Source organism: Callithrix jacchus, chromosome 6, assembly GCF_049354715.1.
Source record: "Callithrix jacchus isolate 240 chromosome 6, calJac240_pri, whole genome shotgun sequence".
NCBI lineage: Eukaryota > Metazoa > Chordata > Mammalia > Primates > Cebidae > Callithrix > Callithrix jacchus.
In genome coordinates, this window is record NC_133507.1 from 4,893,899 (window position 1) to 4,917,886 (window position 23,988).

General features: G+C 51.9%; 1 protein-coding gene, 15 non-coding genes and 2 pseudogenes across 65 annotated transcripts in view; all 18 read right to left on the reverse strand.

Annotated features, from left to right (window-relative positions):
* The window catches only part of LOC144576498 (uncharacterized), a 44,085-nt gene that overhangs the window by 3,608 nt on the left and 16,489 nt on the right, over nt 1–23,988 (reverse strand). For 2 of the 50 annotated variants that reach the window (XM_078375712.1, XM_078375724.1), the window contains exons 3-20: nt 21,856–21,994; nt 21,234–21,374; nt 20,745–20,885; nt 20,255–20,395; nt 17,759–17,893; nt 17,131–17,271; nt 16,697–16,838; nt 14,116–14,254; nt 13,488–13,628; nt 10,952–11,082; nt 10,337–10,477; nt 8,505–8,565; nt 7,877–7,958; nt 7,208–7,306; nt 5,197–5,332; nt 4,582–4,722; nt 2,132–2,213; nt 1,463–1,561 (exon numbers count right to left, since the gene is read on the reverse strand). In XM_078375712.1, the coding sequence (XP_078231838.1) occupies nt 1,463–1,561; nt 2,132–2,213; nt 4,582–4,722; nt 5,197–5,332; nt 7,208–7,306; nt 7,877–7,958; nt 8,505–8,565; nt 10,337–10,477; nt 10,952–11,082; nt 13,488–13,628; nt 14,116–14,150 (1,148 nt within the window). In that variant the 5' untranslated portion in view covers nt 14,151–14,254; nt 16,697–16,838; nt 17,131–17,271; ... (3 more) ...; nt 21,234–21,374; nt 21,856–21,994. Of the gene's footprint in view, nt 1–1,462; nt 1,604–1,660; nt 2,034–2,131; nt 2,214–2,658; nt 2,821–4,551; nt 4,723–5,196; nt 5,333–7,207; nt 7,349–7,876; nt 7,959–8,504; nt 8,566–10,306; nt 10,478–10,951; nt 11,088–13,487; nt 13,629–14,115; nt 14,255–16,696; nt 17,025–17,130; nt 17,272–17,758; nt 17,894–20,254; nt 20,396–20,744; nt 20,886–21,233; nt 21,375–21,855; nt 21,995–23,988 lie in introns of those variants that run through there. The other 48 variants (XM_078375694.1, XM_078375713.1, XM_078375719.1 and 45 more) reach the window with 39 other exon arrangements.
* LOC118155072 (small nucleolar RNA SNORD116) lies at nt 1,261–1,355 on the reverse strand. The gene has a single exon (XR_004745302.3). It is a non-coding gene; the product is annotated as a small nucleolar RNA SNORD116 (small nucleolar RNA).
* Nucleotides 1,749–1,845, reverse strand: LOC118155103 (small nucleolar RNA SNORD116; annotated as a pseudogene).
* On the reverse strand, nt 4,379–4,474 carry LOC118155095 (small nucleolar RNA SNORD116). Its single transcript, XR_004745322.1, has one exon. It is a non-coding gene; the product is annotated as a small nucleolar RNA SNORD116 (small nucleolar RNA).
* Nucleotides 4,858–4,951, reverse strand: LOC118155066 (small nucleolar RNA SNORD116). The gene has a single exon (XR_004745296.2). It is a non-coding gene; the product is annotated as a small nucleolar RNA SNORD116 (small nucleolar RNA).
* LOC144576852 (small nucleolar RNA SNORD116) lies at nt 7,006–7,100 on the reverse strand. Its single transcript, XR_013519453.1, has one exon. It is a non-coding gene; the product is annotated as a small nucleolar RNA SNORD116 (small nucleolar RNA).
* Nucleotides 7,493–7,590, reverse strand: LOC118155093 (small nucleolar RNA SNORD116; annotated as a pseudogene).
* On the reverse strand, nt 10,134–10,229 carry LOC118155099 (small nucleolar RNA SNORD116). Its single transcript, XR_004745325.3, has one exon. It is a non-coding gene; the product is annotated as a small nucleolar RNA SNORD116 (small nucleolar RNA).
* LOC118155069 (small nucleolar RNA SNORD116) lies at nt 10,613–10,706 on the reverse strand. Its single transcript, XR_004745299.3, has one exon. It is a non-coding gene; the product is annotated as a small nucleolar RNA SNORD116 (small nucleolar RNA).
* LOC118155078 (small nucleolar RNA SNORD116) lies at nt 13,283–13,377 on the reverse strand. Its single transcript, XR_004745308.3, has one exon. It is a non-coding gene; the product is annotated as a small nucleolar RNA SNORD116 (small nucleolar RNA).
* On the reverse strand, nt 13,777–13,871 carry LOC118155076 (small nucleolar RNA SNORD116). Its single transcript, XR_004745306.1, has one exon. It is a non-coding gene; the product is annotated as a small nucleolar RNA SNORD116 (small nucleolar RNA).
* Nucleotides 16,364–16,458, reverse strand: LOC118155102 (small nucleolar RNA SNORD116). Its single transcript, XR_004745328.1, has one exon. It is a non-coding gene; the product is annotated as a small nucleolar RNA SNORD116 (small nucleolar RNA).
* On the reverse strand, nt 16,931–17,025 carry LOC118155077 (small nucleolar RNA SNORD116). The gene has a single exon (XR_004745307.2). It is a non-coding gene; the product is annotated as a small nucleolar RNA SNORD116 (small nucleolar RNA).
* On the reverse strand, nt 17,420–17,514 carry LOC118155080 (small nucleolar RNA SNORD116). Its single transcript, XR_004745310.1, has one exon. It is a non-coding gene; the product is annotated as a small nucleolar RNA SNORD116 (small nucleolar RNA).
* On the reverse strand, nt 20,055–20,148 carry LOC118155065 (small nucleolar RNA SNORD116). Its single transcript, XR_004745295.1, has one exon. It is a non-coding gene; the product is annotated as a small nucleolar RNA SNORD116 (small nucleolar RNA).
* On the reverse strand, nt 20,544–20,638 carry LOC118155074 (small nucleolar RNA SNORD116). Its single transcript, XR_004745304.2, has one exon. It is a non-coding gene; the product is annotated as a small nucleolar RNA SNORD116 (small nucleolar RNA).
* On the reverse strand, nt 21,034–21,127 carry LOC118155068 (small nucleolar RNA SNORD116). Its single transcript, XR_004745298.1, has one exon. It is a non-coding gene; the product is annotated as a small nucleolar RNA SNORD116 (small nucleolar RNA).
* On the reverse strand, nt 21,523–21,617 carry LOC118155082 (small nucleolar RNA SNORD116). Its single transcript, XR_004745312.2, has one exon. It is a non-coding gene; the product is annotated as a small nucleolar RNA SNORD116 (small nucleolar RNA).

Consider the following 23,988-nt stretch of genomic DNA (forward strand, 5'->3'; position numbering starts at 1 on the left):
ACACCCCTGGTCTGAGCACACACACCTCATCACTGGACATCTGATATCGTGACCAGAACCCATCTCTGGCCACACTCCCAGCTGAGGCTCACCTGGCAGAAAACCAACTACAATCAGCCCTGAAGGGCATCTTTGGAATGGTCAACCCGTAGGTCTGAAAAACGGCATCAGGACAGAGGCAATCTTCCCAACCTTGTCAAGGGACCTTAAGACACAGGCTTCCTCCCTTCCATTCAGTCCACAAGCATGCACTGTGCCTTCAGGACACCCAAAGGGAATGGCTGCTTTCCAACATAATGTCACTGCCCCAAGGACCAGGCTGACAGGACACACTCCCTTCCAGGGTCCTTGTACTGGTCACACCCACAGGGCTTCTCTGCACAAACTCCGATGCAACACCCCCATCACACAGCCAACTTGACTGTACTACCACCCACCACAGCTCCTGCAACTCAACCCCATCACCAGGTCTACATGTACATGGCTACTCGGGATTGTGATCCGTAGATCCAGCAGTCCTTTCCAACATTCCTAATGGAGCTGTGGGCCCCTCAACCTGATATGGCTGTTCTGGATGTGCTGTGGCTTCTAACTGTTTAAGGGAGCTGAAAGGCTTCATCAGCCTAAGGGAGGGGCGGAATGCAACACTGGAACATCACCAACACGGGAGGTGCACGGGCATCCCAAGTGCAGGAACCCACTATGGCAGGCTGCAGGAAATGTACAGGTGTTGCCTGGAATGCACACCGATCTCCTTGGATAGCCACATGTGTGACTGCTGCCAGCAGGACAGTCCTGGGCCAAGGCTCATTCCTTGAGGATGCCTTTGGGATGGGAGCTACTTTCCAAGTGGGAACAAGGATCCAGAACAGTATTTGCTCACATGCACTGCAGCAGGTAGGTCCACCCAGGAATGGCCACCCAGGAATGGCAGATCAAGAGACCATTCTCAATCCCTTCGCAGAGAAGCCCACCACATGATCTGTGTCCTCTTCCTAGGAGCTCACCAAGACAACCCAGGAGCACACGCCCCTAGACCTCTGATATTTCTGTCCGCTTCCACAGCTGCCACGCCATTACAGAGCAACTGCTCCTCCCAGGACTCTCCCACCTATGTACTTCACTCAAAGGGAATGTTCCTAATGAGCGTGCAATGGGAGACGTTGGTCTGTGGAAGCCCTGGGTGGTGGAACCCATGGGAATCAGTGGAAGTTGGCAGGTGTCCCTCACTCCTACAGTCACCAGGGGTGGAAATGTGCTGGACCTCAGTTCCGATGAGAGCGACGGTATGAGTTTTCACTCATTTTGTTCAGCTTTTCCAAGGAATGTTTTTTTGTAGGATTCATCATCGATCCAAGCACATTTGGAAACACAGGATGTTTGACACCACAGGCTGGGCAATGCCTGCCTTGGAAATCCAAAACATGCCCTCACTCAGGACTAGTGGCAGAGGAACCCTTACCGTCCTGAGCCACCTGCTAGCATGCGGTGCACCATGTATGCCAGGGCACACTGACTCCACGGCTCCATGGGGACTCCGTTGCGTGGAAGAATCAACCATCTGTCGAGACAGCACATGGTGGGCCTCTCAAGACAACTGTTTCCGAAAAGTGAAAGATATCAAATGCATGCTTGAGGAAGAGCCCGGTCCACTGCTCACATCAATGTGAATCTTGACCAAGGGGCAGCTTGTACACCTGCGCCTCCTTCAGCCTCACTCCTACAGTCTCCTGAGGAGGCAATGTGCTGGACCTCAGTTCCGATGACAGCGACGGTATGAGTTCTCACTCATTTTGTTCAGCTTTTCCAAGGAATGTTTTTTTTTTTTTGACTCATCATCGATCCAAGCACATTGCAAAGAGGCGGGACACAGGACACCACAGGCTGGGCAGTGGGTGAGCTGATGGTCTTAAAGACCTTCAGCACCATGCAGAACCCAGAGCCATGTTACTAAGCAATGGGCAGACTGTTCATTTCAGGAGTGGAACTCGCCATGCCATCAGTGGCCTGTTGAGAAACTGCTTCTTGCAGGTCTTGGAAATCACAAAGACACCCCCACTCAGCACAGAATGCTTACCATCCTGAGCCATCCACCAGCAGGGGTGCACCATGGAGGCCAGGCCATACTTACTCCAGGACTCCGGGGGCCTTTGTGGACCAGAAGAACTGACCATCTTCCTTGCCAGCGTATGGCGGATGTCCCATAACTGCCCCTGAGAAGTGTAAAGAAATCAAATGCCCACCTGAGAAACGAGCCCAGGTTCATTCTCACTTCAACACCATTCTTTCCACAGAGCGTCTCACATGCCTGCTTCTCCTTGGCCTCCGTGATGGACCTCTGTCTATATGAATATACCTGACACGTGTCACTTTCTACACAGCCTGGACATCTAGACACCTAGGAAGACTGCTGTTGCATCTGTCTGGCTGTGGCTGTGCACACCGCCTTGTGTGTGGGTGCGTGTGTGACAGTGATACTGTGCGTGTTAGTCTCTCTCATGCACATGTGTTTCGCACCACCACAACGGGCAATCAGAGTCTTCAGCCTCCAGACCTGAGGCCCACCCATAACCCGAAGGCTCAAGACCAAGGTCTTCAATCAGTTGGATGTGAACTTTGACTTCAGGGCCATCAGGACATAGGCCTGAAGTCACTTACCTAACAGCTTCCACCCTTGGTCTGAGCACATACACCTCCCATGGGGCATCTGACATCGTGACCAGACCCAATCTCCGGCCACACTCCCAGCTGAGGCTCACCTGGCAGAAAACCAACCACAATCAGCCCCGAAGGTTGTCTTTGCAATGGTCAACCGTAGGTCTGAAAAATGGTATCACGCCAGGGGCAGTCAGTCTTCCCAACCTAGTCAAAGAACCTCAAGACACAGGCTCCCTCCCTTCCATTCAGTCCACAAGCATGCACTGTGCCTTCAGGACACCCAAAGGAATGGCTGCTTTCCAACAGGATTTCCCTGCCCCAAGGACCAGGCTGACAGGACACACTGCCTTCCACCGTCCTTGCACTGGTCACACACACGAGGCTTCTCTGCACCAAACTGAGGCAACACCCCAACACGCACCACCACCCGCCATACACCACAGCTCCTGCGACTCAACTCAATCACCCGGTCTGCATGCACACGGCTACTCATCAACTGCGACCTGGAGAGCCACCTGTCCTTTCCAACATTCCTAATGCAGCTCGACACGGTATGTCTCTGTCCCGGATGTGCTGCGACTTAAGACTGTTTAAGGGAGCTGAAACGTTTCTCAGCCTTAGGGAGTGGCAGAATGCAACAGTGGAACATCACTAACACGGGAGGTGCACGGGCATCCCAAGTCAAGGAACTCTCTATGGCAAGAGGCTGGAATGGCACACGTGTTGCCTGGAATGCAAACAGACCTCCATGGATAGCCCCTTGGGTGACTGATGTCCACGGGAGGACACCCCAGGGCCAGGGCCCATTCCCTCTGGGCGCCTTTAGGATGGAAGCCATGTTTCAAGTGGGAAAGAGGATCCAGAGCAGTACCTGCTCACATGCACTACAGTAGGTAGGGCCGCCCATCAAAGGCAGATCAAGAGACCATTCCCAGGAAGATGTGCACAATGGTGAATCCCACTACACTGTCAGGAAGACTGCAAGACACCCAGTGCCTTGGGTACACGCCTTAGTCTCGTATTCCCTGGGACATGCCTTCTAAGACCGTGCCTGGCCAACTTGTCCTTCTCTAGAGAAATTAATGCAAATTCATCACCACCTAACAAAAACCAAAGACTGCTGATGACACACATGGCCAAGTAAGCCCCCTAGTGCCTGCCTCTTCTCTCCAGTACCCTTTGGCCCAGGCTTCCACCACAGCACCAGGGGCATCTCATGGCTTCAGAAATGAAGAAATCCCTGCTGGGGAGTCTGTGTGGAAAACCACAGAGAATCTGGCTATCTGCCGCAACACCCTATGCTACGCACTGTCCTCCATCACCATTGGCACTCCCCTTTCCTCAGTTCACCAAAAATTGGTACCGAGGTTTGCCTTTGGCCTGGGCCTTATGCTTTTCTGGAAAGATAACTAGGATCCAGCCCCTTCGCAGAGAAGCCCACCACACAGTCTGTGTCCCCTTCCTGGGAGCTCACCAAGCCAAGAGCAGGAGCACACTCCCGAGACTTGTGATATTTCCCTCCACTTCCACGGCTGCCAGGACATTAAAGAGCAACTGATCCCCACAGGACTCTCCCACCTATGTACCTCACTCAAACGGAATGTTCCTAATGAGCGTGTGATGGGAGACGTTGGTCTGTGGAAGCCCTGGGTGGTGGAACCGATGGGAATCAGTGGAAGCTGTCCCTCACTCCTACAGGCCCCGGGGGAGGCAATGTGCTGGACCTCAGTTCCGATGACAGTGCCAGTATGAGTTTTCACTCATTTTGTTCAGCTTTTCCAAGGAATGTTTTTTTTGTGGGACTCATCATCGATCCAAGCACATGTGAAGACACAGGACATCTAACACCACAGGCTGGGCAATGCATGCCTTGGAAATCAGAACGATACCCACCCTCAGAACTAGAGGCAGAGGAATCCTTACCGCCCTGAGCCACCTGCCACCACAAGGTGCACGATGGATGCCAGGCCACACTGATTCCACGACTCCATGGGGACTCCGTTGCTTGTAAGAATCGACCATCTGTTGTGGCAGCATGCAGCGGGCCTCTCAAGGCAACTGCCCCTGAGAAGTACAAAGATAACACATGCACACATGAGGAATGAGCCCAGGTCAATGTCAGTCCTTCCAAAGGGGCAACTGGTACACCTGTTTAACCTTCTACCTCACTCGTACAGTCCCCGGGGGAGGCAATGTGCTGGACCTCAGTTCCGATGAGAGCGACGGTATGAGTTTTCACTCATTTTGTTCAGCTTTCCAAGGAATGTTTTTTTTTTGGACTCATCATCGATCCAAGCACATTGCAAACAAGCAGGACATTTGAAAGAGCAGGCTGGGCAGTGGGAAAGCTGATGACCTTAAAGACCTTCAGCGCCCTGTGGACCCAGAGACATGCCACTGAGCACTGGGCACAGACGGCTCACTTTAGGAGTGGAAGTCGCCATGCCTTCAGTGCCCTGCTGACAAACCGCTCCTTGCGGGTCCTGAAATCCCAAAGACACCCCCACCACTCAGCGTGCGGTGCAGAGGAACGCTTACCGTCCTGAGCCATCCACCAGCAGGGGTGCACCATGGAGGCCAGGCCATACCAACACCAGGACTCGAGGCCTTTGTGCCTCAGAAGAGCCGACCATCTTCCTTGCCAGGTTATGGGGGACGTCCCATCATAACTGTGCTTGAGAAGTGTAAAGAAATAAATGCCCATGTGAGAAATGAGCCCAGGATTACTGGTCGCTTCAACACCATTCTTTCCAAAGGGCACATCACATGGCTGTTTCTCTGTGACCCTCATGACGGACCTCCATCCTCATGAATATACCTCACCCTTGTCACTTTCTACACACCTAGGAAGCCTGATGCTGCTTCTCTCTGGCTGCACATGCCTGTTTGTGTGTGTGTGGGTGTGTGTGTGTGTCCCTCATGCCATGTGTTTCCCAACACTGCAACAGACAATTAGTCTGCATCCTCAAGACCTGAAGCCACCCCACAACCCAAAGGCTCAAGACCAGGGTCTTCCATCAGTTGGATGTGAACTTTGACTTCAGGGCCGTGAACACATAGTCCTGAGGTCACTCATCTAACAGCTGACACCCCTGGTCTGAGCACACACACCTCATCACTGGACATCTGATATTGTGACCAGAACCCATCTCTGGCCACACTCCCAGCTGAGGCTCACCTGGCAGAAAACCAACTACAATCAGCCCTGAAGGGCATCTTTGGAATGGTCAACCCGTAGGTCTGAAAAACGGCATCAGGACAGAGGCAATCTTCCCAACCATGTCAAAGGACCTTAAGACACAGGCTTCCTCCCTTCCATTCAGTCCACAAGCATGCACTGTGCCTTCAGGACACCCAAAGGGAATGGCTGCTTTCCAACATAATGTCCCTGCCCCAAGGACCAGGCTGACAGGACACACTCCCTTCCAGGGTCCTTGTACTGGTCACACCCACAGGGCTTCTCTGCACCAAACTCCGATGCAACACCCCCATCACACAGCCAACTTGACTACACTACCACACACCACAGCTCCTGCAACTCAACACCATCACCAGCTCTACATGTACACGGCTACTCGGGATTGTGATCCGTAGATCCAGCAGTCCTTTCCAACATTCCTAATGGAGCTGTGGGCCCCTCAACCTGATATGGCTGTTCTGGATGTGCTGTGGCTTCTAACTGTTTAAGGGAGCTGAAAGGCTTCATCAGCCTAAGGGAGGGGCGGAATGCAACACTGGAACATCACCAACACGGGAGGTGCACGGGCATCCCAAGTGCAGGAACCCACTATGGCAGGCTGCAGGAAATGTACAGGTGTTGCCTGGAATGCACACCGATCTCCTTGGATAGCCACATGTGTGACTGCTGCCAGCAGGACAGTCCTGGGCCAAGGCTCATTCCTTGAGGATGCCTTTGGGATGGGAGCTACTTTCCAAGTGGGAACAAGGATCCAGAACAGTATTTGCTCACATGCACTGCAGCAGGTAGGTCCACCCAGGAATGGCCACCCAGGAATGGCAGATCAAGAGACCATTCTCAATCCCTTCGCAGAGAAGCCCACCACATGATCTGTGTCCTCTTCCTAGGAGCTCACCAAGACAACCCAGGAGCACACGCCCCTAGACCTCTGATATTTCTGTCCGCTTCCACAGCTGCCACGCCATTACAGAGCAACTGCTCCTCCCAGGACTCTCCCACCTATGTACTTCACTCAAAGGGAATGTTCCTAATGAGCGTGCAATGGGAGACGTTGGTCTGTGGAAGCCCTGGGTGGTGGAACCCATGGGAATCAGTAGAAGTTGGCAGCTGTCCCTCACTCCTACAGTCACCAGGGGTGGAAATGTGCTGGACCTCAGTTCCGATGAGAGCGACGGTATGAGTTTTCACTCATTTTGTTCAGCTTTTCCAAGGAATGTTTTTTTGTAGGATTCATCATCGATCCAAGCACATTTGGAAACACAGGATGTTTGACACCACAGGCTGGGCAATGCCTGCCTTGGAAATCCGAAAGATGCACTCACTCAGGACTAGTGGAAAAGGAACCCTTACCGTCCTGAGCCACCTGCTAGCATGCGGTGCACCATGTATGCCAGGGCACACTGACTCCACGACTCCATGGGGACTCCGTTGCTTGGAAGAATCAACCATCTGTCGAGACAGCACATGGTGGGCCTCTCAAGACAACTGTTTCTGAAAAGTTAAAGATATCAAAGCATGCTTGAGGAAGAGCCCGGTCCACTGCTCACATCAATGTGAATCTTGACCAAGGGGCATCTTGTACACCTGCGCCTCCTTCAGCCTCACTCCTACAGTCTCCTGAGGAGGCAATGTGCTGGACCTCAGTTCCGATGACAGCGACGGTATGAGTTCTCACTCATTTTGTTCAGCTTTTCCAAGGAATGTTTTTTTTTTTTTTGACTCATCATCGATCCAAGCACATTGCAAAGAGGCGGGACACAGGACACCACAGGCTGGGCAGTGGGTGAGCCGATGGTCTTAAAGACCTTCAGCACCATGCAGAACCCAGAGCCATGTTACTAAGCAATGGGCAGACTGTTCATTTCAGGAGTGGAACTCGCCATGCCATCAGTGGCCCGTTGAGAAACTGCTTCTTGCAGGTCTTGGAAATCACAAAGACACCCCCACTCAGCACAGAATGCTTACCATCCTGAGCCATCCACCAGCAGGGGTGCACCATGGAGGCCAGGCCATACTTACTCCAGGACTCCGGGGGCCTTTGTGGACCAGAAGAACTGACCATCTTCCTTGCCAGCGTATGGCGGATGTCCCATAACTGCCCCTGAGAAGTGTAAAGAAATCAAATGCCCACCTGAGAAACGAGCCCAGGTTCATTCTCACTTCAACACCATTCTTTCCACAGAGCGTCTCACATGCCTGCTTCTCCTTGGCCTCTGTGATGGACCTCTGTCTATATGAATATACCTGACACGTGTCACTTTCTACACAGCCAGGACATCTAGACACCTAGGAAGACTGCTGTTGCATCTGTCTGCCTGTGGCTGTGCACACCGCCTTGTGTGTGGGTGCGTGTGTGACAGTGATACTGTGCGTGTTAGTCTCTCTCATGCACATGTGTTTCGCACCACCACAACGGGCAATCAGAGTCTGCAGCCTCCAGACCTGAGGCCCACCCATAACCCGAAGGCTCAAGACAAAGGTCTTCAATCAGTTGGATGTGAACTTTGACTTCAGGGCCATCAGGACATAGGCCTGAGGTCACTTACCTAACAGCTTCCACCCTTGGTCTGAGCACACACACCTCCCATGGGGCATCTGACATCGTGACCAGACCCAATCTCCGGCCACACTCCCAGCTGAGGCTCACCTGGCAGAAAACCAACCACAATCAGCCCCGAAGGTTGTCTTTGCAATGGTCAACCGTAGGTCTGAAAAATGGTATCACGCCAGGGGCAGTCAGTCTTCCCAACCTAGTCAAAGAACCTCAAGACACAGGCTCCCTCCCTTCCATTCAGTCCACAAGCATGCACTGTGCCTTCAGGACACCCAAAGGAATGGCTGCTTTCCAACAGGATTTCCCTGCCCCAAGGACCAGGCTGACAGGACACACTGCCTTCCACCGTCCTTGCACTGGTCACACACACGAGGCTTCTCTGCACCAAACTGAGGCAACACCCCATCACGCACCACCACCCACCATACACCACAGCTCCTGCGACTCAACTCAATCACCCGGTCTGCATGCACACGGCTACTCATCAACTGCGACCTGGAGAGCCACCTGTCCTTTCCAACATTCCTAATGCAGCTGTGGGACCCTCGACACGGTATGTCTCTGTCCCGGATGTGCTGCGACTTAAGACTGTTTAAGGGAGCTGAAACGTTTCTCAGCCTTAGGGAGTGGCAGAATGCAACAGTGGAACATCACTAACACGGGAGGTGCACGGGCATCCCAAGTCAAGGAACTCTCTATGGCAGGAGGCTGGAATGGCACACGTGTTGCCTGGAATGCAAACAGACCTCCATGGATAGCCCCTTGGGTGACTGATGTCCACGGGAGGACACCCCAGGGCCAGGGCCCATTCCCTCTGGGCGCCTTTAGGATGGAAGCCACGTTTCAAGTGGGAAAGAGGATCCAGAGCAGTACCTGCTCACATGCACTACAGTAGGTAGGGCCGCCCATCAAAGGCAGATCAAGAGACCATTCCCAGGAAGATGTGCACAATGGTGAATCCCACTACACTGTCAGGAAGACCGCAAGACACCCAGTACCTTGGGTACACGCCTTAGTCTCGTATTCCCTGGGACATGCCTTCTAAGACCGTGCCTGGCCAACTTGTCCTTCTCTAGAGAAATTAATGCAAATTCATCACCACCTAACAAAAACCAAAGACGGCTGATGACACACATGGCCAAGTAAGCCCCCTAGTGCCTGCCTCTTCTCTCCAGTACCCTTTGGCCCAGGCTTCCACCACAGCACCAGGGGCATCTCATGGCTTCAGAAATGAAGAAATCCCTGCTGGGGAGTCTGTGTGGAAAACCACAGAGAATCTGGCTATCTGCCGCAACACCCTATGCTACGCACTGTCCTCCATCACCATTGGCACTCCCCTTTCCTCAGTTCACCAAAAATCGGTACCGAGGTTTGCCTTTGGCCTGGGCCTTATGCTTTTCTGGAAAGATAACTAGGATCCAGCCCCTTCGCAGAGAAGCCCACCACACAGTCTGTGTCCCCTTCCTGGGAGCTCACCAAGCCAAGAGCAGGAGCACACTCCCGAGACTTGTGATATTTCCCTCCACTTCCACGGCTGCCAGGACATTAAAGAGCAACTGATCCCCACAGGACTCTCCCACCTATGTACCTCACTCAAACGGAATGTTCCTAATGAGCGTGTGATGGGAGACGTTGGTCTGTGGAAGCCCTGGGTGGTGGAACCGATGGGAATCAGTGGAAGCTGTCCCTCACTCCTACAGGCCCGGGGGGAGGCAATGTGCTGGACCTCAGTTCCGATGACAGTGCCAGTATGAGTTTTCACTCATTTTGTTCAGCTTTTCCAAGGAATGTTTTTTTTGTAGGACTCATCATTGATCCAAGCACATGTGAAGACACAGAACATCTAACACCACAGGCTGGCCAATGCATGCCTTGGAAATCAGAACGATACCCACCCTCAGAACTAGAGGCAGAGGAATCCTTACTGCCCTGAGCCACCTGCCACCACAAGGTGCACGATGGATGCCAGGCCACACTGACTCCACGACTCCATGGGGACTCCGTTGCTTGTAAGAATCGACCATCTGTTGTGGCAGCATGCAGCGGGCCTCTCAAGGCAACTGCCCCTGAGAAGTACAAAGATAACACATGCACACTTGAGGAATGAGCCCAGGTCAATGTCAGTCCTTCCAAAGGGGCAACTGGTACACCTGTTTCTCCTTCTACCTCACTCGTACAGTCCCCGGGGGAGGCAATGTGCTGGACCTCAGTTCCGATGAGAGCGACGGTATGAGTTTTCACTCATTTTGTTCAGCTTTCCAAGGAATGTTTTTTTTTTGGACTCATCATCGATCCAAGCACATTGCAAACAAGCAGGACATTTGAAAGAGCAGGCTGGGCAGTGGGAAAGCTGATGACCTTAAAGACCTTCAGCGCCCTGTGGACCCAGAGACATGCCACTGAGCACTGGGCACAGACGGCTCACTTTAGGAGTGGAAGTCGCCATGCCTTCAGTGCCCTGCTGACAAACCGCTCCTTGCGGGTCCTGAAATCCCAAAGACACCCCCACCACTCAGCGTGCGGTGCAGAGGAACGCTTACCGTCCTGAGCCATCCACCAGCAGGGGTGCACCGTGGAGGCCAGGCCATACCAACACCAGGACTCGAGGCCTTTGTGCCTCAGAAGAGCCGACCATCTTCCTTGCCAGGTTATGGGGGACGTCCCATCATAACTGTGCTTGAGAAGTGTAAAGAAATAAATGCCCATGTGAGAAATGAGCCCAGGATTACTGGTCGCTTCAACACCATTCTTTCCAAAGGGCACCTCACATGGCTGCCTCTCCTTGGCCCTCATGATGGACCTCCATCCTCATGAATACACCTCACCCTTGTCACTTTCTACACACCTAGGAAGCCTGATGCTGCTTCTCTCTGGCTGTACATGCCTGTTTGTGTTTGTGTGTGTGTGTGTGTGTGTGTGTGTGTCCCTCATGCCATGTGTTTCCCAACACCGCAACAGACAATTAGTCTGCATCCTCAAGACCTGAAGCCACCCCACAACCCAAAGGCTCAAGACCAGGGTCTTCCATCAGTTGGATGTGAACTTTGACTTCAGGGCCGTGAACACATAGTCCTGAGGTCACTCATCTAACAGCTGGTCTGAGCACACACACCTCATCACTGGACATCTGATATTGTGACCAGAACCCATCTCTGGCCACACTCCCAGCTGAGGCTCACCTGGCAGAAAACCAACTACAATCAGCCCTGAAGGGCATCTTTGGAATGGTCAACCCGTAGGTCTGAAAAACGGCATCAGGACAGAGGCAATCTTCCCAACCTTGTCAAAGGACCTTAAGACACAGGCTTCCTCCCTTCCATTCAGTCCACAAGCATGCACTGTGCCTTCAGGACACCCAAAGGGAATGGCTGCTTTCCAACATAATGTCCCTGCCCCAAGGACCAGGCTGACAGGACACACTCCCTTCCAGGGTCCTTGTACTGGTCACACCCACAGGGCTTCTCTGCACCAAACTCCGATGCAACACCCCCATCACACAGCCAACTTGACTACACTACCACACACCACAGCTCCTGCAACTCAACCCCATCACCAGCTCTACATGTACACGGCTACTCGGGATTGTGATCCGTAGATCCACCAGTCCTTTCCAACATTCCTAATGGAGCTGTGGGCCCCTCAACCTGATATGGCTGTTCTGGATGTGCTGTGGCTTCTAACTGTTTAAGGGAGCTGAAAGGCTTCATCAGCCTAAGGGAGGGGCGGAATGCAACACTGGAACATCACCAACACGGGAGGTGCACGGGCATCCCAAGTCCAGGAACCCACTATGGCAGGCTGGCAGAATGGCACACATGTGGCCTGGAATGCACACAGACCTCCAGGGATAGCCCCATGTGTGACTGATGCCCACGGGAAAGTCCTGGGACTGGGCACATTTCCTGTGGACGCCTTTGGGATGGGAGCTACTTTCCAAGTGGGAAGGAGGATCCAGAGGAGTATTTGCTCACATGCACTACAGTAGGTGGGGCCACCCAGCAAGGGCAGATCAAGAGACCATTTCCAGGAAGATGTGCACAATGATGAATCCCACTTCACTGTCAGGAAGACTGCAAGAGACTCAGGGCCATGGGCAAGAGCCCAACCCTTTTATTCCCAGGCACCTGGCTTCTAAGACCTCCACTGGCCAACTTCTCCTCCACTAGAGAAATTAATGGAAAGCCCATGACCACTGAATGAGACTCCAAAACTGCTGATGACACAGGTGTCCAAATAAGAACCCTGCTGCCTCTTCTCTGGGGTACTTTCCAACCCAGGCTTCCACCTTGACACCAGGGGAATGTCACAGCTAAGGGAATGAAGAAATCCCTGACAGGGCCTGGACGTCTTTGCACAGTCATACTGTTGGTCTCAAAAATGCCATCAGGCCAGAGGCAATCTCGCTAAGAGGCTCTGGCTCTCTGCCGTGACACCCTTTGCTGTGCATTGTCCACCAACACCCTTGGCATTGCCTTGTCCTCACTCATCAAAAATCAGTACCAAGGTCTGCCTGAGGTCTTGGCCTTATGCTCTCCCAGAAAGAAAACAAGGACCCAGTCCTCTGCACAGAGATCCAACTACAAGGTCCAGGTCTCCCTTCCTGGGAGCTCACCAAGCCAAGACCTGGAGCACAAATACCAGACCTAGGGTATTTCTGTCTGCTTCCACGGCAGCCACGCCATTATAGAACAGTGGGTAACAGAGCAGCCATTACTCCAAGGACGCTCCCACACATATACCTCACACAAATGGAAAGTTCCTAACGAGCGTGTGATGGAAGACCCTGGTCTGTGGAAGCCCTGGGTGGTAGAATCTGTGGGAATCTGTGAAGTTGTCCCTCACTCCTACATTCCCTGGGGAGGCAATGTGCTGGACCTCAGTTCCGATGAGAGCGACGGTATGAGTTTTCACTCATTTTGTTCAGCTTTTCCAAGGAATGTTTTTTTGGAGGACTCATCATCGATCCAAGCACATTTGAAGACACAGGACGACATTTGACACCACAGGCTGGGCAATGCCTGCCTTAAAAATCAGAAAGATACCCACACTCAGCACAAGGGGCAGAAGAATCCTTACCGTCCTGAGCCACCCGCCAGCACAAGGTGCACCACGGATGCCAGGCCACACTGGCTCCATGGCTCCATAGGGACTCCATTGCTCGGAAGAATTGACCACCTGTTGTGGCAGCACGTGGTGGGCCTCTCAAGGCAACTGCCCCTGAGAAGTGCAAACATATCAAATGCACACTTGAGAAATGAGCCCAGGTCCGCTGGTCACGACAATGTCAATCTTGCCAAAGGGGCAACTCGTAGACCTGCTTCTCCTTGTACCTCACTCCTAACAGTCTCCGGGGAGGCAATGTGCTGGACCTCAGTTCCGATGAGAGTGACGGTATGAGTTCTCACTCATTTTGTTCAGCTTTTCCAAGGAATGTTTTTTTGTTGGACTCATCATCGATCCAAGCACATTGCAAAGAGGCAGGACATTTGACCCATCAGGCTGGGCAGTGGGCAAGCTGATGGCCTTAAAGACCTTTGGAACCCTGCAGAACCCAGAGCTATGCCACTAAGCAATGGGCACAAACCATTCACTTTAGGAGTGGAACTCGCCATGCTTTCAGTGGCCTGCTGAGAAACAGCTCCTTGCAAGTCTTGGAATTCCCACAGACACCCCCACTCAGCACACGGGGCAGAGGACTCCTTACCGTCCTGAGCCATCCACCAGCAGGGGGTGCACCATGGATGCCAGGCCATAATGACTCCAGGACTCTGGGGGCCTTTATGTCCAGAAGAACTGACCATCTTCCTTGCCAGCATGTGGCAGATGTCCCATGATAACTGCCCCTGAGAAGTGTAAAGTAATCAAATGCCCACTTCAGAAATGAGCCCAGATTTACTGGTATCTCAAAGTCATTCTTTCTACAGGGCAACTCACATGCCTGCTTCTTCTTGGCCTCCATAATGGACCTCCATTTTTATGAATATACCTGTTCCATGTATTTGTAGACACCTGGGAAGTCTTGTCACCTAGGAAGCCTGTTGCTATGTCTCTCTGCCTGTGGCTGTGCACATGTGTTTGTGTATGTGTCTGATAGTGTGAATGTCTGAGTTTCTCTCCCTCATGCACATGTATTTCCCAACACTGCAATAGGTGATCAGAGTCTGCAGCCTCCAGACCTGAAGCCCACCAACAACCCAAAGGCTCAAGACCAATGCTTGCAATCAGTAGATTGTGAATTTTGACTTCAGGGACATGAGGACCTAGGCCTGAGGTCATTCACCTAACAGCTACCTCCCCTGGTCTGAGCACAAATACCTCCTCATGGAGCTTCTGGTACTCTGACCAGACCCCATCTCTGGCAACATTCACAGCTGAGGCTCACCTGGCAGAAAACCAAACATAAACAGCTCTGAATGGCATCTTTGAAATGGCCAACCTGTAGATCTGAAAAATGGCATCAGGCCAGAGGCAGTTTTCCCAACCTAGGTAAAGGACCTCAAGACATGGGCTTCCTCCCTTCCATTCAGTCCACATGCCTACACTGCGCCTTCAGGAAACCCAAAGGGAATGGCTGCTTTCCAACATAATGTCCCTGCCCCAAGGACCAGGCTGACAGGACACACTCCCTTCCCTGGGTCCTTGTACTGGTCACACCCACAGGGCTTCTCTGCACCAAACTCCGATGCAACACCCCATCACACAGCCAACTTGACTACACTACTGCCCACCAGAGCTCCTGAAACACCATCACCAGGTCTACATGTACACGGCTACTCAGGATTGTGATCCGTAGATCCAGCAGTCCTTTCCAACATTCCTAATGGAGCTGTGGGCCCCTCAACATGATATGGCTGTGCTGGATGTGCTGTGACTTCAAACTGTTTAAGGGAGCTGAAAGGCTTCATCAACCTAAGGGAGGGGCGGAATGCAACACTGGAACATCACCAACACGGGAGGTGCACGGGCATCCCTGGAATGCACACAGACCTCCATGGATAGCCCCTTGTGTGACTGATGCCCATGGGAGAAGAGTCCATGGCCAGGGACAGGGCACAATCCCTCTGGATGCCTCTTGGATGGAAGCTACATTCCAAGTGGGAAAGAGGATCCAGAGCAGTATTTCCTCTGGTAATGCCAGCAACAGCAGGCCAAGAGACCATTTCCAGGAAGATGTGCACAGTAGTGGAGCCCACTACACCGTCAGGAAGACCACAAGAGACCCAGGGCCAGAGGCACGAGCCTGACCCTTGTATTCCCTGGGATTTGCCCTCTATGACCCCCACCGGCCACTTGTTCTCCCCAGTAGAGAAATTAATGGAAACCCATCACCACCAAATAGCCCAAGACTTCTGATGACACAGGTATCCACATAAGCCCCCCACCAGCTCTTCCCTCGGGCAGCTTCCAGCCCAGGCCTCCACCATGGCACCAGAGGCATCTCACACCTCAGGGAATGAAGAAATGCATGCCTCTATGACTGAATGCTGGAGTGCCATAGAGCTTCTGACTATCTGCCATGACACCCTTTGCTGCGTACTGTCCCCCATCACCTTAGCACTCTCTGGTCCTCAGCTCTTCAAAAATCAGTGCCAAGTTCTGACTGAGGCCTGGGCATTATGCTTTCCCCAGCAAGAAAAACAAGGATCCAGTCCTGTGCGCAGAGATGTACACCATGAGGTGCGGGTCTCCCTTCCCGGGAGCTCACCAAGCTAGGACCAAGAGCACACTCCCCTTGGCCTGCAACATTTCCGTCCACTTCCATGGCAGCCACACCATTACACAGCAGCCATTCCCCCCGGGACTCTGCCACCTATGTACCTCACCAAGAGGGAATGTTCCTAACTAGCATTTGATGGGAACCTTTGGCCTCTGAATGCCCCGGGTGATGGAACCTATGGGAATCAGTGAAGTTGTCCCTCACTCCTACAGTCCCCGGGGGGAGGCAATGTTCTGGACCTCAGTTGTGATGAGAGCAACGGTATGAGTTTTTACTCATTTTGTTCAGCTTTTCCAAGGAATGTTTTTTTGAGGGACTGATCATCGATCCAAGCACATTCCAAGAGGTAGGACGTTTGACACCACAGGCTGGGCGGTGGGCAAGCCGATGACCCTAAAGACCTTCGGCACGCTGGGGAACCCAGAGCCATGCCACTGAGCAATGGGCACAGACCATCGACTCAGGGAGTGGAACTCGCCATGCCATTAGTGACCTCCTAACAAACAGCTCTTTCTGGGTCTCAGAAATTTGAACGACACCTGTGCACACAGGGCAGAGAAATGCTTACCGTCCTGAGCCACCCACCAGCACGGGGTGCACTGCAGACAGCACGCCACACTGAATCAAGGACTCAATGCAGCCTCTATAGGTCAGAAGACTAGATCATCTTCCTTGCCAGCAAGCAGCAGAGCTTTCATGATTAACTGATCCTGAGAAGTGTGAATAAATCAAATGCACACTTGAGAAACAGGCCCAATTAAATTGAAGGTCTGCTGATCACTTCAATTCCATTCAATGTGCTGGACCTCAGTTCCGATGAGAGCGACGGTATGAGTTTTCACTCATTTTGTTCAGCTTTTCCAAGGAATGTTTTTTTGTAGGATTCATCATCGATCCAAGCACATTTGAAAACACAGGATGTTTGACACCACAGGCTGGGCAATGCCTGCCTTGGAAATCAACAAGATACCCTCACTCAGCACTCAGGGGAGGAATGCTTACCATGCTGAGCCACCTGCCAGCATGAGGTGCACCATGGATGCCAGGCCACACTGACTCCACGACTCCATAGGGACTCCACTGCTTGGAAGAATCAACCATGTGTTGCGGCAGCACATGGTGGGCATCTCAAGGCAACTGCCCCTGAGAAGTGCAAAGATATCACATGCACGCTTTAGGAATGATCCCGAGGCCACTGGTCATGTCAATGTCAGTGTTTCCCAAGGGGCAACTTATACACCTGCTTCTCGTTGTCCCTCACTCCTACAGTCCCCAGGGGAGAGAATGTGCTGGACCTCAGTTCCGATGAGAGCGACGGTATGAGTTTTCACTCATTTTGTTCAGCTTTTCCAAGGAATGTTTTTTTAGGGGACTCATCATCGATCCAAGCACATTGCCACAAGGCAGGACGTTTGATACCACAGGCTGGGCAGTGGGCGCGTAAATGACCTTAAAGACCTTCGGCACCCTGTGGAACCCGGAGCTGCACCACTGAGCAATGGTCACAGACTACTCACTTCAGGAGTGGAACTCACCATGCTATCAGTGGCCTGCTGAGAAGCAGCTCCTTGAAGGTCTTAGAAATCCCAACGACACCCCCACCCAGCACGTGGATCAGAGGAATGCTTACCGTCCTGACCTGTCCACCAGCACGGGGTGCACCGTGGAGGCCACGCCACTCCGAATCCAGGTATCCTCTTCCGATGCTCCGAAAAATTGAGCATCTTCCTTTCAGGACGCGGTGGGCCTCCCATGGCAACTGCCCCTGACCAGTGTAAGGAAATCAAATGCATGCTTGAGAAATGGGCCCAGGTCCGATGCTCAACACTTCTATCCGTCCCTTCACACGGGGCAACTCACACCTCTTATTCCTTGGCTTCCATAACTGACCTCCATCTGCAGGAATATACCTTACACGTGTTACTCTGTGGACATCTAAAAGCGTAAGCGGTCACACAAGCCCACAGCTGCATGTATTTGCATGCCTGTGTGTGTGTGTCTCTCTCTCTCATGCACATATGTTTCCTAACACATCTTTCCCAACATTACAATAGGCAGTCACAGTCTGCAGCCTCCTGGCCTGACACCGCCAACCCAGCAGCTCAAGACCAAGACCTTCAATCAGAAGGAAGCGAATTCCGACTTGGAGACCATGCGGTCACAGGCCTGAGGTCAGTCACTTAATAGCCAGGGGAATACATGCTCCTCCTCACAGGACATCTGAGGACACAAACAGACACTGTCTCTCGTCACCCTCTCAGGTGAGGTGCACCTGGTGGAAAATCAACACAACCTGAGCTGGAGGGCGACTTTGCAATGGCTAGCACATTGGTCTGAAACACGGTGTCAAGGCCAGAGGTGGTCTCCCCAACCTAGCCAAAGGACCTCAAGACAGGGGCTTCCTCCCCTTCACTCAGTCCACGTGCCTGCACCATGTCCTCTGGACACGCAAAGGGAATGGCCGCTTTTCCAATGGGATGTCCCCGCCCACCTGAGGCTCCAAGGACCAGGTGGACAAGACATACCACCTTTCACTTTCCTTGTGTCGGACACACCCACAGGGGGCTTCCCTGCACTGACCTCTGAGGCAACCTCCCACTATGTAGCCAACTTGACTGCAGTAGCACCTGCCCCAACACCTGAAGCTTAACACTGCCTGAGCACTACCACTGGGTATGCATGCTGGCAGCTAGTCAGTGAGCTGCGAGCTCAGAACCACCAATCCCTTTCAACTTCCCTAAGCCACTCGTGTGCCCTTCAACATGGCATGGCTATGCTGGCTGCGCTGACTTCAAACCAGATAAGGGAGCTGAAACAGTTCATCACCCCTAGGGTGTAGAATCCAACACTTAAATTATCGCCAACACACAGAGGTATGACGCATCCTAAGTCAAGGGACTCCGTGGCAGCACCCCTGGGATTGCACATGTGTTGCCTGGAATGCACATGGACCTCCAAGGACAGCCCCAAGTGTGACTAGTGCCCACGGCAGAGACCTGGGCCAGAGCCAGGGTCGGGGAACATTCACTCTGGATGCTTATAGGATGGAAGCTGCTTTCAAAGCAGGAAAGAGGATCCAGAGGCTCATATAAGCTGCAGCTGGTGGGGGTGCCCACCAATGTGGGCCAAAACACCTTTTCTAGGAAGAATTACACAATAGAGGAGCCCACTACTGTGCTGGGAAGACAGGAAGTGACCCAGGGCCATGGGCACCAACCTGACCCTCATGCTCCCCAGGACCTGCCCTAGAAGACCCCTGAGGCACCAGAGAAATCCATGGAAAGCCCATCACCACTGAATGACAGCCCAAGCCTGCTGATGACACTCATGTCCATGTGAGTGCTCAACCACCTTTTGTCTGGAATACCTTCCTGCCCAGGATTCCGCCACTGCACCACAGGCATCTCACAGCTTGGGAGGTAAAGAAATCCCTTCCAAGCAGGAGCTCCTGTGACCAATCTGCAGGTGGGCAGAAGAGGCTTTTGCCATTTAGCCTGACATTCATTGCTCAGCACTCTCCCCTATCACTTTGGCACTCTACTGTCCTCAACTAATCCAAAATCAAGGCCAAAGTCTACCTGAGGCCTCGGTCTGGGGTTCTCATCCTCATGAAAACAGAGACCTGGTTGTCTGCACTGAGATGACCACTGCGAGTCTGGATCTCCCTTCCTGGGAGCTCACCAGCAGCATACTCCCCTAAGCCAGCGATGTTTCTGCCTGCCCTAGGCCTGCAACATTTCCACCGGCTTCCAATGCCAACACGCCATCACACATCTGCGAAATCCCCTATGACTCTCACAAAAAGAATGTTCCTAACGTGACTGTGACATGAGACTTTCGGCTGTGGATGCCCTGGGTGGGGGATCCTACAGGAATCAATGGAAGCTGTCCCTCACTCCTACAGTCCCCGGGGGAGACAATGTGCTGGACCTCAGTTCCGATGAGAGCGACGGTATGAGTTTTCACTCATTTTGTTCAGCTTTCCAAGGAATGTTTTTTTTGGGAATTCATCATCGATCCAAGCACATTTGAAGACACAGGACATTTGATACCACAGGCTGGGCAATGCCTGTCTTGGAAATCCGTAAGATACCCTCACTCAGCATGAGGGGAGAGGAATGCTCACCGTCCTGAGACACCCGCCAGCATGAGATGCACCATGGATGCCAGGCCATAATGACTCCACGACTCCATGGGGACTCCGTTGCTCAGAAGAAACAACCATCTGTCAAGCCAGCATGCGGTGGGCCTCTCAAGGCAACTGCCCCTGAGAAATGCAAAGGTAACATACACACGCTTGAGGAACTAGCCCAGGTCCATCAGTCACATCAATGTCAGTCTTTCCCAAGGGACAACTCGTACAGCTGCTTCTCCTTGTCCCTCACTCCTACAGTCCCCAGGGGAGGCAATGTGCTGGACCTCAGTTCCGATGAGAGCGACGGTATGAGTTTTCACTCATTTTGTTCAGCTTTCCAAGGAATGTTTTTTTTTGGGAATTCCTCATCGATCCAAGCACATTTGAAGACACAGGACATTTGATACCACAGGCTGGGCAATGCCTGTCTTGGAAATCCGAAAGATACCCTCACTCAGCATGAGGGGAGAGGAATGCTCACCATCCTGAGACACCCGCCAGCATGAGATGCACCATGGATGCCAGGCCATAATGACTCCACGACTCCGTGGGGACTCCATTGCTCAGAAGAAACAACCATCTGTCAAGCCAGCATGCGGTGGGCCTCTCAAGGCAACTGCCCCTGAGAAATGCAAAGGTAACATACACACGCTTGAGGAACAAGCCCAGGTCCACCAGTCACATCAATGTCAGTCTTTCCCAAGGGACAACTCGTACAGCTGCTTCTCCTTGTCCCTCACTCCTACAGTCCCCAGGGGAGGCAATGTGCTGGACCTCAGTTCCGATGAGAGCGACGGTATGAGTTTTCACTCATTTTGTTCAGCTTTCCAAGGAATGTTTTTTTTGGGAACTCATCATCGATCCAAGCACATTTGAAGACACAGGACATTTGATACCACAGGCTGGGCAATGCCTGTCTTGGAAATCCGTAAGATACCCTCACTCAGCATGAGGGGAGAGGAATGCTCACCATCCTGAGACACCCGCCAGCATGATATGCACCATGGATGCCAGGCCATAATGACTCCACGACTCCGTGGGGACTCCATTGCTCAGAAGAAACAACCATCTGTCAAGCCAGCATGCAGCAGGCCTCTCAAGGCAACTGCCCCTGAGAAATGCAAAGATAACATACACACGCTTGAGGAACAAGCCCAGGTCCATCAGTCACATCAATGTTAGTCTGTCCCAAGGGACAACTCATACAGCTGCTTCTCCTTGTCCCTCACTCCTACAGTCCCCAGGGGAGGCAATGTGCTGGACCTCAGTTCCGATGAGAGCGACGGTATGAGTTCTCACTCATTTTGTTCAGCTTTTCCAAGGAATGTTTTTTTGGGGGACTCATCATCGATCCAAGCACACTTGAAGGGGAGAATGTCTGACACTGTAGGGTGGACAGTGGGCGAGCCGATGACCTTAAAGACCTTCGGCACTCTGGGGAAGCCAGAGCCACCCCACTGACCAATGGACATAGAGCCTCCACTCTGGGAGTGGAACTTATCATGCCATTCGCTGCTAAGAAACAGCTCCGTGCAGGTCTAGGACATTCAAAAGCCAGCTTCATTCAACACACGGGGCAGAGGAATGCTTACCATCCTGAGACATCCATCAGCAGGGGTGTACAGTGGATGCCAGGCCACAGTGGCTGCAGGACTCTGCAGGGCCTCTATTGCTCACAAGAATCGACCATGTTCCTTTCCAGCAAGCAGTGGACCTCCCATGGCAACTTCTCTGGGGAATTGTAAAGAAATAAATACATGCTTAAGAAACAGGCTTGGGTCCATTGCTTACCACTTCCATGCCATTCTCTCCCATGGGTCAACTGATGTACCTTCTTGTCCTTCCCCTCCATGACTGACCTCTCTCTTTATGAATGTACCTTACCTGTGTCACTCTGTGGATACCTAGGGGAGCACGTGTGCCTACACGCGCCCATTTCTGCGTCTATTTGCCTGTTTCTGTGGGCTCCTGTGTGTGTGTGTGTGTAATTCTGTGTCTATGTGTTGTGTTTGTGAGTTTCATTTTGTGTGTGTCTCCCTTTCCGGGTGCACATATGCTTCCCAACACCGCAAAGGGCCCTCATAGTCTGCAGCCTCCAGTCCTGACCCTTGGCAACCTGACAGCTAAAGACCAAGGCCTTCCATCACTAGGGTGTCAACTCTGATGTCAGGCCATGCAACATAGGTCTAAGGTCCCTCACCTAACAGCCGCCACCCCTAGCGTGAGCACACACTCTTCCTCATGGGACATCTGATCTCTTGATCTGACATTGTCTCTTGCTGCTCTCCCTGCTGAAGTGTACTTAGCTGGACACCAACAAAAAGCAGCACTAGAGACTGTCATCGAAATGCCCAGCATGGTCTGAAACTGGGCATCAAGCCCAGAAGCCGTCTTCCCATGTAGCCAAAAGACCTCAAAACATGAGCTTCTACCCTGCCACTCAGTCCTGGTGCCTGCACCATACCTTCAGGACATCCAAACGTAACACCTCCTTTTCCTACACGATGTCCTGCCTGATCCTACAAGTAGCAGGCAGACAGGACACACTATCTTCTATCACGCTTGCCTTGGTCACATCCACAGGACTTTTATGCACTGACCTCTCGGGCAACGTCCTGTCAGGCAGCGAACGCGACCACACTAACACCCACCCCAATGTCTCCAAGTCAACACTGCCTCAACAGCACCACCAGGACTAATATTGCCAACATATCCATACCACCCAAAGTTACTTAAACTCAGTGTAATTACTATCAAAATCACAATCACAGTTTTCCAGAAATAGAGAAAAAATTCATGCAGTTTATCTGGATCCACAAAAGACCCAAAAAAGCTAAATCAATATTGAGCTTGAAAAACACAGAGGTGGAGTCACTTCCTGATTTTCAAGTATATAAAAAAGCTATAGTAATTTGAAATAATATAATATTAGCAAAAACCAGACATAATCTACTGGAAAAGAATGAAGCACATCTCTACTGAAAAGTAAAGATTCAAAAACAATTAGCTAGATGTATTGGCACGTGCCCGTGGTCCCAAGAGCCTGGGTGGGAGGATCTGTGGCACCTAGGAAGTTGGGACTGCAGTGAGCCATGATTTTGGCACTGCTCTCCATGCTGAGCAATAGAGTAAGATTTGATTCAAAAATAAAAAAAAAGAAGGAAGGAAGGAAGGAAGGAATGAAGGAAACAATTCACAACACAGAAAGAACTCAGATTACTCAACAACAACAAAAACCCTGGTTTTTAAAAAGGGGCAGTGTAATTGAACAGGGTTTTTTTTCCCAAAGAAGATAAACATATGGGCCAGGCACAGTGATTCATGCTTGTAATCCCAACACTTTGGGAGGCTGAGGCAGGTGGATCACAGTGGCAGGAGTTCAAGACCGATCTGGCCAAGATGGTGAAACCCAGTCTCTACTAAAAAAAAAAAATACAAAAATGACCTGGGCATGGTGGCAGGCACCTTTAATCCCAATTACTTGGGAGGCTGAGGCAGGGAACAGCTTGAACCTGAGAGGTGGAGTTTGCAGTGATCCGAGATTGCACCACTACATTTCAACCTGGGTGACATAGCAAGTATCCATCTCAAGAAAAAAAAAAAATAGAAAAGATAAACAAATGGCCAATATGTATATGAAAACATGCTCAGTGTCACTAAGTACTAGACAAATGCAAATCCAATGCATAATGAGATATCACCTCACATGCAAACAACAAGCTGGG